The 19732-nt window shown below is 39.0% G+C and overlaps 1 protein-coding gene across 7 annotated transcripts in view; it reads right to left on the bottom strand.

The window, feature by feature from the left end:
* Positions 1-19732, bottom strand: part of Lepr (leptin receptor) — a 179865-nt gene that overhangs the window by 5449 nt on the left and 154684 nt on the right. For 2 of the 7 annotated variants that reach the window (NM_001429462.1, NM_001429461.1), the window contains 1 exon segment: positions 135-1722. In NM_001429462.1, coding sequence (NP_001416391.1) covers positions 1705-1722 — 18 coding nt within the window. In that variant the 3' untranslated portion in view covers positions 135-1704. 7 annotated transcript variants of the gene reach the window in all.

Here is a 19732-nt window from a genome sequence, read left to right as displayed (position 1 = left end):
TGAGGGTACCCACTGGCTGAAGGTAACGAGAGCGAAAGAGACATCAACAAACTTGAAACTGTTATTCTCTATACATAACTTCATGTAAAGATATAGCCTATGGAACACATGGAATGAAGACAAGCACACAAGACAAATGTACAATATGGTGTTTTATAAGAACAAGGGTTACATAACAATGAATTCCTGCTAAGCAGCTAAAAATCAGAACTTCATGTACATAAAACTCAGTACAAACAATGCAAACATGTCAAAATGCAAAATGAAAGCTACTACAGATATATCACATTTAATAGTTAACACAACTAATAGAAAATGTGTTCAATTCAGAGGTTGTACATGTAACTTGGCCTTTCCATGTTACATTGTTTTAAGCTAATAGAATTAAGTATACTAAACACTAAATACAGTAATAATTGCATAGACCTATGTAAGTGCTAAAATACTGAAGGATAAATACAAGTATATGATGAGTAAATTGATCCTACTCCCATCTTGTGTCTCTCAGAACCTTTGTGATTTTATTCAAACATTTTATTTGTTCCTTAATGCTTCTATTACTTAGATATCTTCATAGGATTCCAAAAATTTAACTGAGTTCAGCATCTGATCGACTTATTGTCTTCATTCTTCAACATGGAAAAATCAAAGCAATACAGAGCACGCAGTTGAGTTCATGCCTCTATCTGAAATGATCTGTTTCATATACTCTATGGTTCCCAAAGCTTCTTAATGAGTAATTAGTTGTGAAATAAGTCATTGCCATTCTAAACAGATTCATGGGGAAGGTTTCACTAAGCAATGTTTTTCTTTTTTATAACCACTATGTCTGAACTATATCTGATCAGTGGTCAGGAAACTTCTACAAAGTTTACTTCATCAAATTTTGGTTCCCTCTATTGGTGAAAAAATGAAAACAATTTCGCAGTTGGACTTTATATTATAATGATATCTGTTAATAGCAAATGAAGAAGAAAAAGGGATGCTGCCTTTGTGGTGTCTAAATTTTAAAAATTTAGACATCCAAATAAAAATATTGAACACCTTTAAGTGACTCACATGTCTTAAACATTTTAATGTTACTTGTGTCGGTCAGTTTGGTTTATTTTGAATGTAAGCAATAAAGTCTATGCTATATTACCATCATACATACATGGCAATTTATCTGTTTTTCAGGGAGAAAAACCCCATCCTCACCATGGAGTATTTGTAAAACTCCAGAAAGTCTCCCTTCCCTGCATATTTCCCTATTTGCCAGAAGTCTTGGCTGTGACAGTGGAAATAAAATAGATTTATGTAGGTTGGTACCCTTTTTGACTCTAAGCAATCTGACCTGAGTGTGTAGGGTTATCCTAATAGCTACCACTGCCCTGTGATCTATAGTGATCTTTAATAAAATAGGTTCTGAAAGCAAGAGTCGTATCATTATTATTTTATGACTTAATAAAAATAGAAAGTAGAGTACATGAATATTAACTTTAGAATCCCTGAAAATCAAGCATATGCCCCAACTGAACTACATCAAACCTACATTGTGACCACAAAGATACACTTCTCTATTAAGCTCATCAAATGTCATTTCTTAGTCATTCAAACCATAGTTTAGGTTTGCTTCCTTCCTTCAAAATGTAAACATCTTCTAATATTCTATGGACTGTTGGAAGGTTGGTAGATTGGATTCATCTGTAGTGGTCATGAGATACTTCAAAGAGTGTCCGCTCTCTGTTTAAATAAAATAGAACAAAATAAGAAAGCAAAAATAAAAACCTTGTTTAGAAGGCTAAAGACAAATGATCTCCAACACCTTGTTTTTCGTGGTTGCAGGCTTGAGGGACAGTGTCTGGAGGGACTACTCTCACTTTACTGGATGTCATACATACTTTAAGGACAGCTTAATTACTCCAGCAAGGAAGACCATAGTAGCATTGGCAGAATAGGTACAAGTACAAGGGCGCAATGAATAAGAGGTGAGGTAAAATCAACATGCACACTGAAGAGTTTGACAGGATAGCAAAAAGTAAGGATTGAGACAGGAAGAAAAACTGAAAGAAAATAGACTTTGTAAAAAAAACAACACAGTGACCTTAGACAGTGATTTTTTTTATCATCATCATCACCATCATCATCATCATTACTATTACTATTGGTTTTTTGAGATAGATTTGTCTGTGTACCCCTGGTTGTCCTGTAACTCACTCTGTAGTCCAAAGGAGATCAACAGCCTATGCCTCCCAAGTGCTGGTATTAAATGTGTGCATCAACACCACCTGGCTAGAACAGTGATTTTTAAGAAATTAAAGTGACAACCCAAAGCCCTTTGTGGGAGAGACCTGGACTCTCAGAAGTGCAGACAATCCTGAGAGCTCAGGGGAGACATCCACTTCTGCTCACATTCCTGACCCAAGAGGAACCTGCCTAGTGCCCTCTGGATACAGGAACCTAAGAACAGTCAGGGGCAGGAACCTTCCGGTTCTGCCTATACCCAGAGCTGAACCAGTCCCACAGCTCTCTGTATGCAATTCCCAAGGGAGAAAGAGCTATACTCTCAGGGGTGTGAACACACCTGAGAGCTCAGAGGAGACAACTACTTCTGCTCATATTTCTGGCCCAAGAAAAACCTGCCTAGTGTCCTCTGGGCCCTCTGGGCACAGGAACCTTACAGCAGTCAGTGGCAGGACTCTTTCTGTTTCTGCCTGCAACCGGGGCTGAAAACCAGTCGCCAGGAGACCTGACACACCTGAGACCAGAGGGAAGACAAGCTCATTTACTCCAAGCAACTCCCCTGAAGGAGCAGCTCTCTGTTGCAAGATCCACAAAAATGCTTAAAGGAATTACAGGAAAAGAAAATCTAACAGGTGAAGAAATAGAACAAAACCATCCAGGATTTAAAAATGGAAATACTAACAAAAAAAAGAAATCACAAACTGTGACAAACCTGGAGAGAGAAAACCTAGGAAAGAGATCAGGAGCCATAGACACAAACATCACCAACAGACTATAAGAGATAGAAGAGAGAATCTCAGGGGCAGAAGATATCATAGAAACCATTGACACAACTGTCAAAGATAATGTAAAACACAAAAACTTCCTAACCCAAAACATCCAGGAAATCCAGGACACAATAAGAAGATTAAACCTAAGGATAATAGATAAAGAAGAGAGCAAAGACTTCCACCTTAAAGGGCCAGTAAATATCTTCAACAAAATTATAGAACAAAACTTCACTAACCTAAAGAAAGAGGTGCCCATAAACATACAAGAGGCCTACAGACCTCCAAATAGATTGGATTAGAAAAGAAATTCCTCCCATCACATAATAGTCAAAACACCAAATATGGAAAACAAAGAAAGTATATTAAAGGAAGTAAGGGGAAAAGGTCAAGTAACATATAAAGGCAGACCTATCAGAATTACACCAGACTTCTCACCAGAGACTATGAAAGCCAGAAGATCCTAAATAGATGTCATATACAACCTAAAAAAACACAAATGCCAGCTGAGGCTATTAAATCAAGAAAAACTTGCAATTAATATAGATGGAGAAAACAAGATATTTCATGACACAACCAAAGTTACACAATATCTTTCTACAAATCCAGCTCTAAAAGTAGATTTAATAGATTTTTATAGTGGAACCAAATGGATTTAATAGATTTTTATAGAATAATTAATCTAAAACAAAAGAATATACTTTCTTCTCAGTACCTCATGGTACCTTCTCCAAAAGTGACCATATAATTAGTCACAAAAAGGCCTCAAAAGATACAAGAAGATTGAAACAAGCCCATGCATCCTATCAGATCATCATGGAATAAGGCTGGTCTTCAATAACAACAAAAACAACAGAAAGCCCACATACACATGGAAGTTGAACAACACACTACTCAATGATAATTTGGACAAGGAAGAAATAAAGAAAGAAATGAAAGACCTTTCAGGATTTTAATGAAAATGAAGGCAAACATGGCCAAACTTATGGGGCACAATGAAAACAGTGCTAAGAGGAAAAGTCATAGCTCTGAGTGCCTCCAAAAACAAACAGGAGAAAACATACATTAGCAGCTCTACACAATACCTAAAAGCTCTAGAACAAGAAGAAGCAAATACACCCAAGAGGAGTAGATGGCAGAAAATAATCAAACTCAGGGCTAAAATCAACCAAGTAGAAACAAAAAGAACTATACAAAGAATCAACAACACCAGGAGCTGATTCTTTGAGAAAATCAACAAGATAGATGAACCCTTGGCCAGACTAACTAGAGGGCACAACGATTGTATCCAAATTAACAAAATCAGAAATGAAAAGGGAGACATAACTACAGAATTTGAGGAAATTCAAAAAATCATTAGATCCTACTACAAAAGCCTATATTCAAGCAAAGTGAATATAACAATGAAATAAACAATTTTCTAGAGGGATACAAGGTACCAAAGTTAAAGCAGGATCAGATAAACCATCTAAACAGTATCATAACTCCTAAAGAACTAGAAGCATTATTAAAAGTCTCCCAACTGAAAGAAGCCCAGAACAGGAAGGGTTTAGTGAAGAATACTATCAGACCTTCATAGAAAACCTCATACCAATACTATCCAAACTATTCCACAAAATAGAAACAGAAGGAGCGCTACCCAATTCCTTCGATGAAGCCACAAATGATGCTTATACGTAAATCACACAAAGACTGAACAAAGAAAGAACTTCAGACCAATTTCCTTTATTAATATTGACACAAAAATACTCAATAATATTCTCCCAAACCAAATTCAAGAATACATCAAAACGATCATCCCTCATGATCAAGTAGGCTTCATGCCAGGCCCAGGGATGCAGGGATGGTTCAATATATGGAAATCAATCAACATAATCCACTATATAAACAACCTCAAAGAAAAAACCACATCACTATCCAATTAGATGCTGAGAAAGCATTTAACATAATTCAACATGAATGTCAAAAGAAATAGAGAGAAACTCGAATCAATCCAACTAAAATCAGGGACTAGACAAGGCTGCCCACTCTCTCCCTACTTGTTCAATAGTTTCCTCAAAGTCCTAGGCAGAGCAATTAGACCACAAAAGTATGTCAAACGAATAAATACTGAAGAGGAAGAAGTCAAAATATCACTATTTGCAGATAATATAACAGTATATTAAAGTGATCCCAAAAGTTCCACCAGAGAACTTTTAAATCTGATAAGCAACTTCTTCAAAGTGACTAGGTATAAAATTAATTCAAACCAATTAGTACCCTTCCTCTAATCAAAGGATAAAAAGGCTGAGAAAGAAATTAGGGAAATGGCACCATACACAATAGTCACAAAAACATAAAATCTGTCAGTGTGACTCTAACCAAGCAAATGAAAGATCTGGATGACAAGAACTTCAAGTTTCCGAAGAAAGAAATTGAAGATCTCAGAAGATGGAAAGGCCTCCCATGCTCATGGATTGGCAGTATTAATATAATAAATATGGCCATTTTGCAAAAAGCAATCTACAGATTCAATGCAATCATGATCAAACTTCCATCTCAATTCCTCATAGAGTTAGAAAGAACAATGTTAAAATTCATTTGTAATAACAAAAAACCCAGGATAGGGAAAACTATACACAACAATAAAAGAACTTCTGGGGAAATCACCATCCCTGAACTCAAGCTGTATTACAGAGCAATAGTGATTAAAAACTGTGTGGTATTAGTACAGAGACAGCCAGGTAGATCAATGGAATAGAATTGAAGACCCAGAAATGAACTCACACACCTACAGTCACTTGATCTTTGACAAAGGAGCTAAAACCATCCAGTGGAAAAAAGAAAGCATTTTCAACAAATGGTGCTGGTTCAGCTGGAGGTCTAAGTGGATCAAGGATCTTCACATCAAACCAGATATACTCAAACTAATAGAAAAAAGTGAGGAAGAGTCTAGAACACATGGGCACTGGGAAAAATTTCCTGAACAAAACACCAATGGCTTATGCTCTAAGATAATCTAAGAATCAATAAATGGAACCTCATAAAACTGCAAAGCTTCTGCAAAGCAAAGAACAGTAGGACAGTAGGACAAAACAGAAACCTAGAGATTGGAAAAAGATCTTTACCAATCCTACATCTGATAGAGGGCTAATATTCAAAATATTCAAAGAACTCAAGAATTTAGACTCCAGAGAGCCAAATAACCCTATTAAAAAATGGGAGGGGGCTAAACAAAATATTCTAAGCTGAAAAATATGGAACGTACATAAAGCACCTAAAGAAATGGTCAACATCCTTAGGAAATGCAAATCAAAACAAACCTGAGATTCCACATCACACCAGCAAAATGGCTAAGATTAAAAACTCAGGTGACAGCAAATGCTGGCAAGGATGTGGAGAAAAAGGAACACTCCTACATTGTTGGTGGGACTGCAAACTGGTACATCCACTCTGGAAATCATTCTGGAGGTTCCTCAGAATATTTGGACATTCTACTACCTAAGAACCCAGCTATACCTTTCCTGGGCAGATACCCAAAAGATGCTCCAACATACAGCAAAGACAAATGCTCCACTATGCTCATAGCAGCCTTATTTATAATAGCCAGAAGCTGGAAAGAACCCAGTTGCCCTTCACCAGAGGAATGAATTTTAAAAAAATGTGGAGACACGCCTGGGAAACCAGAAGAGACTGCACTCTGCACACAGCTCGGACGCCAGAGGAAAACACCAAACGCCATCTGGAACCCTGGTGCACGGAAGCTCCCGGAAAGGGTGGCACAGACCTTCCTGGTTGCTGCCACTGCGGAGAGCTCATAAGCAACACCCCACGAGCAAACATGAGCCTCGGGACCACAGGTAAGACCAACTTTTCTGCTGCAAGTGACCTGCCTGGTGAACTCAAGACACAGGCCCACAGGAACAGCTGAAGACCTGTACAGAGGAAAAACTAAACACCCGAAAGCAGAACACTCTGTCCCCATAACTGGCTGAAAGAAAACAGGAAAAGAGATCTACAGAACTCCTGACACACAGGCTTATAGGACAGTCTAGCCACTGTCAGAAATAGCAGAACAAAAGAACACTAGAGACAATCTGATGGCGAGAGGCAAGCGCAGTAACCCAAGCAACAGAAACCAAGACTACATGGCATGATCGGAGGCCAATTCTCCCACCAAAACAAACATGGAATATCCAAACACACCAGAAAAGCCAGATCTAGTTTCAAAATCATATTTGATCATGATGCTGGAGGACTTCAAGAAAGACGTGAAGAACTCCCTTAGAGAACAAGTAGAAGCCTACAGAGAGGAGTCACAAAAATCCCTGAAAGAATTCCAGGAAAACACAATCAAATGGTTGAAGGAATTAAAAATGGAAATAGAAGCAATCAAGAAAGAACACATGGAAACAACCCTGGATATAGAAAACCAAAAGAAGAGACAAGGAGCTGTAGATACAAGCTTCACCAACAGAATACAAGAGATGGAAGAGAGAATCTCAGGAGCAGAAGATTCCATAGAAATCATTGACTCAACTGTCAAAGATAATGTAAAGCAGAAAAAGTTACTGGTCCAAAACATACAGGAAATCCAGGACTCAATGAGAAGATCAAACCTAAGGATAATAGGTATAGAAGAGAGTGAAGACTCCCAGCTCAAAGGACGAGTAAATATCTTCAACAAAATCACAGAAGAAAACTTCCCTAACCTAAAAAAAGAGATACCCATAGGCATACAAGAAGCCTACAGAACTCCAAATAGATTGGACCAGAAAAGAAACTCCTCCCGTCACATAATAGTCAAAACACCAAACGCACAAAATTAAGAAAGAATATTAAAAGCAGTAAGGGAAAAAGGAAAAGTAACATATAAAGGCAGACCTATCAGAATCACACCAGACTTTTCGCCAGAAACTATGAAGGCCAGAAGATCCTGGACAGATGTCATATAGACCCTAAGAGAACACAAATGCCAGGCCCAGGTTACTGTATCCTGCAAAACTCTCAATTAACATAGATGGAGAAACCAAGATATTCCATGACAAAACCAAATTTACACAATATCTTTCTACAAATCCAGCACTACAAAGGATAATAAATGGTAAAGCCCAACATAAGGAGGCAAGCTATAACCTAGAAGAAGCAAGAAACTAATCGTCTTGGCAACAAAACAAAGAGAAGAAAAGCACACAAACATAATCTCACATTCAAATATGAATATAACAGGAAGCAATAATCACTATTCCTTAATATCTCTCAACATCAATGGCCTCAACTCCCCAATAAAAAGACATAGATTAACAAACTGGATACGCAACGAGGACCCTGCATTCTGCTGCCTACAGGAAACACACCTCAGAGACAAAGACAGACACTACCTCAGAGTGAAAGGCTGGAAAACAACTTTCCAAGCAAATGGTCAGAAGAAGCAAGCTGGAGTAGCCATTCTAATATCAAATAAAATCAATTTCCAACTAAAAGTCATCAAAAAAGATAAGGAAGGACACTTCATATTCATCAAAGGAAAAATCCACCAAGATGAACTCTCAATCCTAAATATCTATGCCCCAAATACAAGGGCACCTACATACTTAAAAGAAACCTTACTAAAGCTCAAAACACACATTGCACCTCACACAATAATAGTAGGAGATTTCAACACCCCACTCTCATCAATGGACAGATCATGGAAACAGAAATTAAACAGAGACGTAGACAGACTAAGAGAAGTCATGAGCCAAATGGACTTAACAGATATTTATAGAACATTCTATCCTAAAGCAAAAGGATATACCTTCTTCTCAGCTCCTCATGGTACTTTCTCCAAAATTGACCATATAATTGGTCAAAAAACGGGCCTCAACAGGTACAGAAAGATAGAAATAATCCCATGCGTGCTATCAGACCACCACGGCCTAAAGCTGGTCTTCAATAACAATAAGGGAAGAACGCCCACGTATACGTGGAAGTTGAACAATGCTCTACTCAATGATAACCTGGTCAAGGAAGAATAAAGAAAGAAATTAAAAACTTTTTAGAATTTAATGAAAATGAAGGTACAACATACCCAAACTTATGGGACACAATGAAAGCTGTGCTAAGAGGAAAACTCATAGCGCTGAGTGCCTGCAGAAAGAAACAGGAAAGAGCATATGTCAGCAGCTTGACAGCACACCTAAAAGCTCTAGAACAAAAAGAAGCAAATACACCCAGGAGGAGTAGAAGGCAGGAAATAATCAAACTCAGAGCTGAAATCAACCAAGTAGAAACAAAAAGGACCATAGAAAGAATCAACAGAACCAGAAGTTGGTTCTTTGAGAAAATCAACAAGATAGATAAACCCTTAGCCAGACTAACGAGAGGACACAGAGAAACTGTCCAAATTAACAAAATCAGAAATGAAAAGGGAGACATAACTACAGATTCAGAGGAAATTCAAAAAATGATCAGATCTTACTATAAAAGCCTATATTCAAAAAACCTTGAAAATCTACAGGAAATGGACGATTTCCTAGACAGATACCAGGTACCGAAGTTAAATCAGGAACAGATAAACCAGTTAAACAACCCCATAACTCCTAAGGAAATAGAAGCAGTCATTAAAGGTCTCCCAACCAAAAAGAGCCCAGGTCCAGATGGGTTTAGTGCAGAATTCTATCAGACCTTCATAGAAGACCTCATACAAATATTATACAAACTATTCCACAAAATTGAAACAGATGGAGCACTACCGAATTCCTTCTATGAAGCCACAATTACTCTTATACCTAAACCACACAAAGACACAACAAAGAAAGTGAACTTCAGACCAATTTCCCTTATGAATATCAACGCAAAAATACTCAATAATATTCTGGCAAACCGAATCCAAGAGCACATCAAAACAATCATCCACCATGATCAAGTAGGCTTCATCCCAGGCATGCAGGGATGGTTTAATATACGGAAAACCATCAACGGGATCCATTATATAAACAAACTGAAAGAACAAAACCACAGGATCATTTCATTAGATGCTGAGAAAGCATTTGACAAAATTCAACACCCCTTCATGATAAAAGTCCTGGAAAGAATAGGAATTCAAGGCCCATACATAAACATAGTAAAAGACCATATACAGCAAACCAGTTGCTAACATTAAACTAAATGGAGAGAAACTTGAAGCAATCCCACTAAAATCAGGGACTAGACAAGGCTGCCCACTCTCTCCCTACTTATTCAATATAGTTCTTGAAGTGCTAGCCAGAGCAATCAGACAACAAAAGGAGGTCAAGGGGATACAGATCGGAAAAGAAGAAGTCAAAATATCACTATTTGCAGATGATATGATAGTTTATTTAAGTGATCCCAAAAGTTCCACCAGAGAACTACTAAAGCTCATAAACAACTTCAGCAAAGTGGCTGGGTATAAAATTAACTCAAATAAATCAGTAGCCTTCCTCTACACAAAAGAGAAACAAGCCGAGAAAGAAATTAGGGAAACGACACCCTTTATAATAGACCCAAATAATATAGAGTACCTCGGTGTGACTTTAACCAAGCAAGTAAAAGATCTGTACAATAAGAACTTCAGGACACTGAAGAAAGAAATTGAAGAAGACCTCAGAAGATGGAAAGATCTCCCATGCTCATGGATTGGCAGGATTAATATAGTAAAAATGGCCATTTTACCAAAAGCGATCTACAGATTCAATGCAATCCCCATCAAAATACCAATACAATTCTTCAAAGAGTTAGACAGAACAATTTGCAAATTCATCTGGAATAACAAAAAACCCAGGATAGCTAAAACTATCCTCAACAATAAAAGGACTTCAGGGGGAATCACTATCCCTGAACTCAAGCAGTATTACAGAGCAATAGTGATAAAAACTGCATGGTATTGGTACAGAGACAGACAGATAGACCAATGGAATAGAATTGAAGACCCAGAAATGAACCCACACACCTATGGTCACTTGATTTTTGACAAAGGAGCCAAACCACCCAATGGAAAAAAGATAGCATTTTCAGCAAATGGTGCTGGTTCAACTGGAGGTCAACATGTAGAAGAATGCAGATCGATCCATGCTTATCACCCTGTACAAAGCTTAAGTCCACGTGGATCAAGGACCTCCACATCAAACCAGACACACTCAAACTAATAGAAGAAAAACTAGGGAAGCATCTGGAACACATGGGCGCTGGAAAAAATTTCCTGAACAAAACACCAATGGCTTATGCTCTAAGATCAAGAATCGACAAATGGGATCTCATAAAACTGCAAAGCTTCTGTAAGGCAAAGGACACTGTGGTTAGGACAAAATGGCAACCAACAGATTGGGAAAAGATCTTTACCAATCCTACAACAGATAGAGGCCTTATATCCAAAATATACAAAGAACTCGAGAAGTTAGACCGCCCGCAGGGAGACAAATAACCCTATTTAAAAAATGGGGTTCAGAGCTAAACAAACAATTCAGAGCTGAGGAATGCTGAATGGCTGAGAAACACCTAAAGAAATGTTCAACATCTTTAGTCATAAGGGAAATGCAAATCAAAACAACCCTGAGATTTCACCTCACAACAGTGAGAATGGCTAAGATCAAAAACTCAGGTGACAGCAGATGCTGGACAGGATGTGGAGAAAGAGGAACACTCCTCCATTGTTGGTGGGGTTGCAAACTGATACAACCATTCTGGAAATCAGTCTGGAGGTTCCTCAGAAAATTGGACATTGAACTGCCTGAGGATCCAACTATACCTCTCTTGGGCATATACCCAAAAGATGCCCCAACATATAAAAAAGACACGTTCTCCACTATGTTCATCGCAGCCTTATTTATAATAGCCAGAAGCTGGAAAGAACCCAGATGCCCTTCAACAGAGGAATGGATACAGAAAATGTGGTACATCTACACAATGGAATATTACTCAGCTATCAAAAACAACGAGTTTATGAAATTCGTAGGCAAATGGTTGGAACTGGAAAAGATCATCCTGAGTGAGCTAACCCAATCACAGAAAGACATACATGGTATGCACTCATTGATAAGTGGCTATTAGCCCAAATGCTTGAATTACCCTAGATCCCTAGAACAAATGAAACTCAAGAAGGATGATCAAAATGTGAATGCTTCACTCCTTCTTTAAATGAGGAAAAAGAATACCCTTGGCAGGGAAGGGAGAGGCAAAGATTAAAACAGAGACTGAAGGAACACCTTCAGACCCTGCCCCACATGTGGCCCATACATATACAGCCACCCAATTAGACAAGATGGATGAAGCAAAGAAGTCCAGGCCGACAGGAGCTGATGTAGATAGCTCCTGAGAGACACAGCCAGAATACAGCAAACACAGAGGCGAATGCCAGCAGCAAACCACTGAACTGAGAATAGGACCCCCGTTGAAGGAATCAGAGAAAGAACTGGAAGAGCTTGAAGGGGCTCGAGACCCCATATGTACAACAATACCAAGCAACCAGAGCTTCCAGGGACTAAGCCACTACCTAAAGACTACACATGGACTGACCTTGGACTCTGACCTCATAGATAGCAATGAATATCCTAGTAAGAGCACCAGTGGAAGGGGAAGCCATGGGTCCTGCTAAGACTGACCCCCAGTGAACTATACTGTTGGGGGTTGGGCGGCAATGGGGGGAGGTTGGGGAGGGGAACACCCATAAGGAAGGGGAGGGGGGAGGGGGATGTTTGCCCGGAAACCAGGAAAGGGAATAACACTCGAAATGTATATAAGAAATACTCAAGTTAATTAAAAGAAAAAAAAAGAAAATTATAGAAAAAGTAACATTTCAGATAAAATAATGATTTTAAGGGAAAAGCTATTATACATCAAAATGTTTTTTATTGTGGGCAATAAAAAATATAACAAAAAATGTGGTACATCTACAAAACAATCAAAAACAATGACTTCATGAAATTCATAGGCAAATGGAATGAACTGGAAAATATCATCCTGAGTGAGGTAACCAAATCACAGAAAAACACACTTGGTATGTACTCATTAATAAGTACATATTAGCCAAAAAGCTTGAATTACCCAAGATGCAATCCACAGACCACAGGAAACTCAAGACGAAGGATGACCAAAATGTGGATCCTCCCACCGCTTCTTAAAAGGGGGAACAAAAATATTCATTGGAGGGAATATGGAGGCAAAGTTTAGAGCAAAGACTGAACAAACAGCCATTCTGAGCCTGTCCCACACGTCACACACACACACACACACACACAGACACACATATATATATGTGTGTGTTTGTGTGTATGTATCCACCAAAACTAGATAAGATTGATGAAGCTAAAAAGTGCATGCTGAAAGGGACCAGATATAGATCTCTCCTGAGAGATACATCTATAGCATGTCAAATCCAGAGGTCAATGCTAGCAGCAAATCACTGAACTGAGTACAGGACCCCCTTTGGGGGAATTAGAAGTAGGACTGATAGAGCTGAAGGGGCTTGCAACCCCATATGAGCAACAGTGCCAACCAACCAGAGCTTCCAGAGCTTCCAGGGACTAAACCACTACCCAAAGACTATACATGGACTGGCCCAGGGCTCCAACTGCCTATGTAGCAGAAAATAGCCTTGTTTGGGCACCAGTGGAAGGGAAAGTCCTTGGTCCTGCCAAGTTTGGACCCCCAGTTCAAGGGAATGTCGGAGGGGATGAAGTAAAGGAGGTAGATGGGGGGAACACCCATATGGGGGAAAGGGTGAGGATGGGGGCTTATGGACAGGAAACCAGGAAAGGGAATAACATTTGAAATGTAAATAAAAAAATATATCTAATGAAATAAATAAATAAAAGAAATTCTGGGGGAATCACCATCCCTGACCACTGTATGGGAATGGTACAGAGACAGGCAGGAATTTAATTGAAGACCCAGAAATGAACTTGATCTTTGACAAAGGAGATAAAACCATTCAATGAGGAAAACGATAGCATTTTCAACAAATGGTGCTGGTTCAGCTAGAGGTCAGCATGTAGAACAATGCAAATCAATCCATTCTTATCCCCCTGTACAAAGCTTAGTCCGTGTGGATCATGGACATTCACATCAAACCAGATATACTCAAACTAATAGAAGAAAAAGTGGGAAAGAGCTTAGAACATACATGCACTGGGTAAATTTTCCTGAACAAAACACCAAGATCAAGAGTTGAAAATTGGTACCTCATAAAACTGCAAAGTTTCTGTAAGACAAAGGACACTGTCAATTGGACAAAATGGCAACCTACAGATTGGGAAAAGATCTTTACCAATCCTACATCCTACAGGGGGCTAATATCAAATATATACAAAGAACTCAAGAAATTAGACTCCAAAGAGCCAAATAATGCGATTATAAAATGGGGTAAAGGGCTAAACACAGAATTCTCAGCTGAGGAGTATAGAATGGCTGAGAAGTTCCTTAGTCATCCAGGAAATGGGATTGCAAGCTGGTACAACCACTCTGGAAATCAGTCTGGCAGTTCCTCAAAAAACAGGATATAGTAGTAGCGGAGGACCTAGCTATACCTCTCTTGGGCATATACCCAAAAGATGCTTCATCATAAAACAAAGACACAAGCTCTACTATGTTCATAGCAGCCTTATTTTTAATAGTCAGAAGCTGGAAAGAACCCAGATGCCCTACAACAGAGAAATGGATACATAAAATGTGGTACATTTGCATAATGGAGTACTAGTCAGCTATCAAAATAATGACTTCATGAAATTCATAGAAAATAGATGGAACAGGGCTGGGGATTTAGCTCAGTGGTAGAGCGCTTACCTAGGAAGCGCAAGGCCCTGGGTTCAGTCCCCAGCTCCAAAAAAAAGAACCAAAAAAAAAAAAATAAAAAAGAAAATAGACGGAACTAGAAAATATCATCCCGTGGAACTGGAAAATATCATCCAGAGTGAGGTAACCCAATCACAGAAAAACACACATGGTATGTACTCATTGATAAGTGGCTTTTAACCCAAATGCTTGAACTACCCTAGATGCACAGAACACATGAAACTCAAGAAGGATGACCAAAATGCGAATGCTTCACTCCTTCTTTAAAAGGGGAACAAGAAAACCCTTGGCAAGGAATAGGGAGGCAAAGTTTAGAACAGAGGCAGAAGGAACACCCATTCAGAGCCTGCCCCACATGTGGCCCATACATATACAGCCACCAAACTAGGTAAGATGGATGAAGCAAAGAAGTGCAGGCCAATAGGAACCGGATGTAAATCTCTCCTGAGAGACACAGCCAGAATACAGCAAATCCAGTGGCGAATTCCAGCAGCAATCCACTGAACTGAGAACGGGACCCCCATTGAAGGAATCAGAGAAAGGACTGGAAGAGCTTGAAGGGGCTCAAGACCCCATATGAACAGCAATGCCAACCAACCAGAGCTTCCAGGGACTAAGCCACTACCCAAAGACTATACATGGACTGACCCTGGGCTCCAACCTCATAGGTAGCAATGAATAGCCTAGTAAGAGCACCAGTGGAAGGGAAAGCCCTTGGTCCTGCCAAGACTGAACCCCCAGTGAACATGATTGTTGGGGGGAGGGTGGTAATGGGGGGAGGATGGGGAGGGGAAGCCCATATAGAGGGGGATGGGGAGGGGCTAGAGGTATGTTGGCCCAGAAACCAGGAAGGGGAATAACAACCGAAATGTAAATAAGAAATACTCAAGTTAATAAAGATAAAAAAAATATATCATCCTGAGTGAGGTAACCCAATCACCAAAAAAAAAAAAAATCATGGTATTCACTCACTGATAAATGTATATTAGCCCAAAAGATCGAATTAACAAATAGACAATCCATAGACCACATGAAGCTCAAGAAAAACAATTACCAAAGTGAGGATACTTCAGTTCTTCTTAAAATGGGGAACAAAAATATTCATAGGAGGAAATATGGAGAAAAGGTTTGGACCAGAGACTGAAGAAATGGCCATTTAGGGCCTGCCCCACCTGGGGATCCAGTCCAAACATACATACATACATACATACATACATACATACATACATACATGTATGCGCGCGCACACACACACACACACACACACACACACACACACACACACAGCCACCAAACCTAAACAATATTGGTGAAGCCAAGAAGTACATGCTGACAGGAGACTTATATAGCTGTCTCCTGAGAGGTTCAGCCAGAGCAGGCCAAATACAGAGATGAATACTAGCAACAAACCATTGAACAGATAACAAGGTCCCCAATGGAGGAGTCAGAAAAAGGAATGAAGGAGGTAAAGGGGCTTGCAACCCCACAAACTAAAATACCAACCAACCAGAGCTTCCAGAGACTAAACCACTACACAAAGACTACACATGGACAGACCCATGGCTCCAGCTGCATATGTAGCACAGAATGGCCTTGTTGGGCAACAATAGGAGGAGAGGCCCTTGGTCCTGCCAAGGCTGGACCCCCCCATTATAGGGGAATGTCAGGGCAGGAAGGTGAGAAGATGGATATTTTGAGAGAAGGAACATCCTTATAAAAGAAGAAGCAGGGGGATGGTATAGGGAGCTTATGGTCAGTAAGTGGAAAAGGGAAGAACATTTGAAATGTAAATAAAAAATTTCAATAAAAAATGCTAAAGAAATCAAGTAAATAAGAAATAAAATGTATAATGTGTGTATGTATTTTTTTAAAAAGTAGTGGTTCAAATGTTTCTCTTTGGAAAATAATAACTCAGTTTATCGAAAGTTTCAGAGAACTGAAAACCTTACAGAACAATGTGCACATAAGTAAATGCCCCAATGTTGTGAGTATGTGGTACCATCCACATGCTGTTGTAAGAGCACTAAGTATTCAGGGACACATAAGTGACCTGTCAAGAAAAGTAAAACCAAAACAATTGAAAGTACTGTCATTGTGGGAGGGATGAAACAGGAGGCTATACCATTAATAGTCTTCTGTACAAAGCTACACACTTGTATTCTTTCAGACCCATAAAAGAGCAAACAGAAATCAGAGCATGCACCAGAAAAAAAAAAAAAAAAACCTCTGGCACCCATGCTCCTACTAGCAGGGGTGGTATATTGCTCAGGGAAGGGAAATCTGGCAAATGATGAACTCTCCCATGGGGTGAGAAGGGTGACCATAAATATGCAGTGTTCACAGGATCAAGGAACCACCAGGAGACAGCTCAACAGAGTCTGGAATGACAGGGGCAGTATGCCAACAATCAGGACCCCTCAAAGAATTACTGATCATTAGTGACACAAACCTGAGTGCAGGCAGGAAAGTCTGGGAGTATGAAGTGAAAGGGGGAATCTATAGAGGAAAAGAAGGGGTCAGCAAGAAGAACAAACTGGATCTCTACTTATTATGAGGAATGAAACAAATACGGAAAAATCAAAGATATAATATTAAGTCATTTGTTTTGGTTTTTAAGATACTATGTCATTATAGAGGCACTATTTTTTTCTAAGCTGAAGACTGAACTCACAGCTCCTACATGCTAGACAAGTACTCTGCATGAAGCAACACCACCAGATCTTTTATTCCTCTAGTTTGGTATGTGTTTATCATATGAAATTTAAAAGACAACAGGAAGTATTGTATACAAAAATATCTTGGGAGAAATATGTTTAATGACATGGTACTGCTGTACTATTTATTATCAGGGCTGACAGGTAATTAAAAAGTATATTTGAGAGTGAGTCTAAGAGAGTGGGAGTCAATGGGAAAGTTCAGGTGCTTGTACTTGCCTTCCACCTTGTTTGAGACAGTGTCTATTAGTTTTCAACCATTGTTTCTATCAGCTACATGGCCTGAAAACTTCTTGGAATTTTCTGTGCCCCTGCTCCTACTATACCCTAAGGGAATATAGACATCATGCCACTCTATTGGTTCCAGTGGGTCAAACTCCAGTTCCTTCTATAGTAGGTATTATACAGACTGAGACATTTCCGAAGTTCTTTTTCTTTGAAAAGATTTTATACTGCTGCCTTTTTCACCTTAAACTCACATCTTTAGTTTAGTATATGTGGTGGTTTGAATTAAAGTGGGTCCCATAGGCTCATATGTTTGCATGTTTATTTCCTAGTTGATGATCTGCTTGAGAGGATTAGGATTCAGGGATATTGCCTTGTTCAACCAGGTATAAACTTGTTGGAGAAGGTCTGTCACTGTCTTGTTCTTGTCCTAAGAATATGATAGATGCTAAAATGGAAGAATTAGATTAATGGCATTGGCAGAGGAGATTCAAGGACAGTCTAGTATTGACTGTGTCATGTAGTTATAATTGATATACAATAAAAACAAAGCAAGTGAGGCAAGGAAAAATACAAAATGTACAGTTTGAGTAGAAAAGACCAATCAGTAAAGGTAACAGAGCTAAGTCCTGTGCTCAAGGAAATAAAGTATTTAAAGACACTATTCTATTTAGTTTGATTCTAAACAGAAAAAAAAAAAAGAGGAGTGGAATTTCAGGGCAAGATCCTACCCAGTTAAGTTTTGAACTTATGAAAAGAAATTAAAGGAAAGCTTAAGTAGCACAGAAATCCACCAACAAATGAAAGTTTATGCAAATACAGTACAAAAGAGGGCCCAAGTTGCAGCCTCAGCAAGCAAAAGAACTGGCACCTTCAGTTATAGAGTCAAGGATACATACAGGAAAGGGATTATAGACTCTTACTCCAAGCTTAGGAAAAGCTAATGAGACCATGCATTTGATGGGGAAGCCTTCTGCATGGAGACCCAGAGGAGTCATTGTGTGAAGCTGTGAAGATGAAGCCTGGATTGGGTTGCAGACCCCAAGATGTTAGAGATGCCAGAGTCACTGGATGCCTGCCGAGGAGATCTCAAACATGGGACTGAACCAGCCTCAGAGAGAGAAATGTGTGGTAGTCAATGAAGCTAAAAGAAGATGGACATATGAAGAGCTCTTAGACATCACACATGGAAGATTCAAAATTTGGGCTTTGCCCTGATGGGTTTCAGTCTTGCTTTGGTCCAATAGTTCCTTACTATGAGCCCTTTCCTTCCTTTTGGAATGGCAATATATATTTTGTACTGTTGTATACTGGAAATGTGTGGTGTGATTTTTTTATTTTGATTGTACATGGGGTTATAGTTAAGAGATTTCCTTGAACCTCAGAAAAGACATGGACTTTGGACTTTGAAATAGTGTGGACACTATGAAAGACTAAGAAGACATTTAAATTTCGACTGAATGAATTTTAGCATTATGATATACGTATAAGCTTATGGTTGCAGTGGAGTGGAATGTGGTGGTTTGAATGAAAATTGCCTCCATGAGTTCATATATTTGAATGTTTAGTTCTTGATTGATGGATGGTTTTGGAAGTATTACAAGGATCTAGAGGTAGGCCCTTGTGGCAGTGTTTTAAGAGATATGTCATTGGGTGAGCTCTGAGGTTTTGAAAGCCCACACCAGGCCTCTTTTTGCCTGTAGTATGTGGTTCAGAATGCAAAACTCTCAGCTGTGTTTCTAGTACCAGGTCTATCTGTGTGTAGCCACATTCCTCGCCATTATGATAATGGAGTAACTTTCAGGAACTGTAAGCCCCTAAATGAATGTTCTCTTTTATAAGAGTTGCCTTGATCATAGTATCTCTTCACAGCAAGAAAACTGTGACTAAGACAGTATAGCTTTTGTTATAATACAAACCAAAGGAAAGGAAAAAATTTTAAAGTAGACGGAATTAATTTCAAAAAAATCTTAAGAGATTAAATGCCCAGAATTTATAGGTATAGTGCACATTCGTAAAGAGCAACGTTCATGAAAA

This window comes from Rattus norvegicus, chromosome 5 (assembly GCF_021556685.1).
Source record: "Rattus norvegicus strain SHRSP/BbbUtx chromosome 5, alternate assembly SHRSP_T2T, whole genome shotgun sequence".
NCBI classification, from domain to species: Eukaryota; Metazoa; Chordata; class Mammalia; order Rodentia; family Muridae; genus Rattus; species Rattus norvegicus.
Note: the sequence above shows the minus strand (reverse complement) of the source record. Positions and strands in the feature narration are given on the sequence as shown.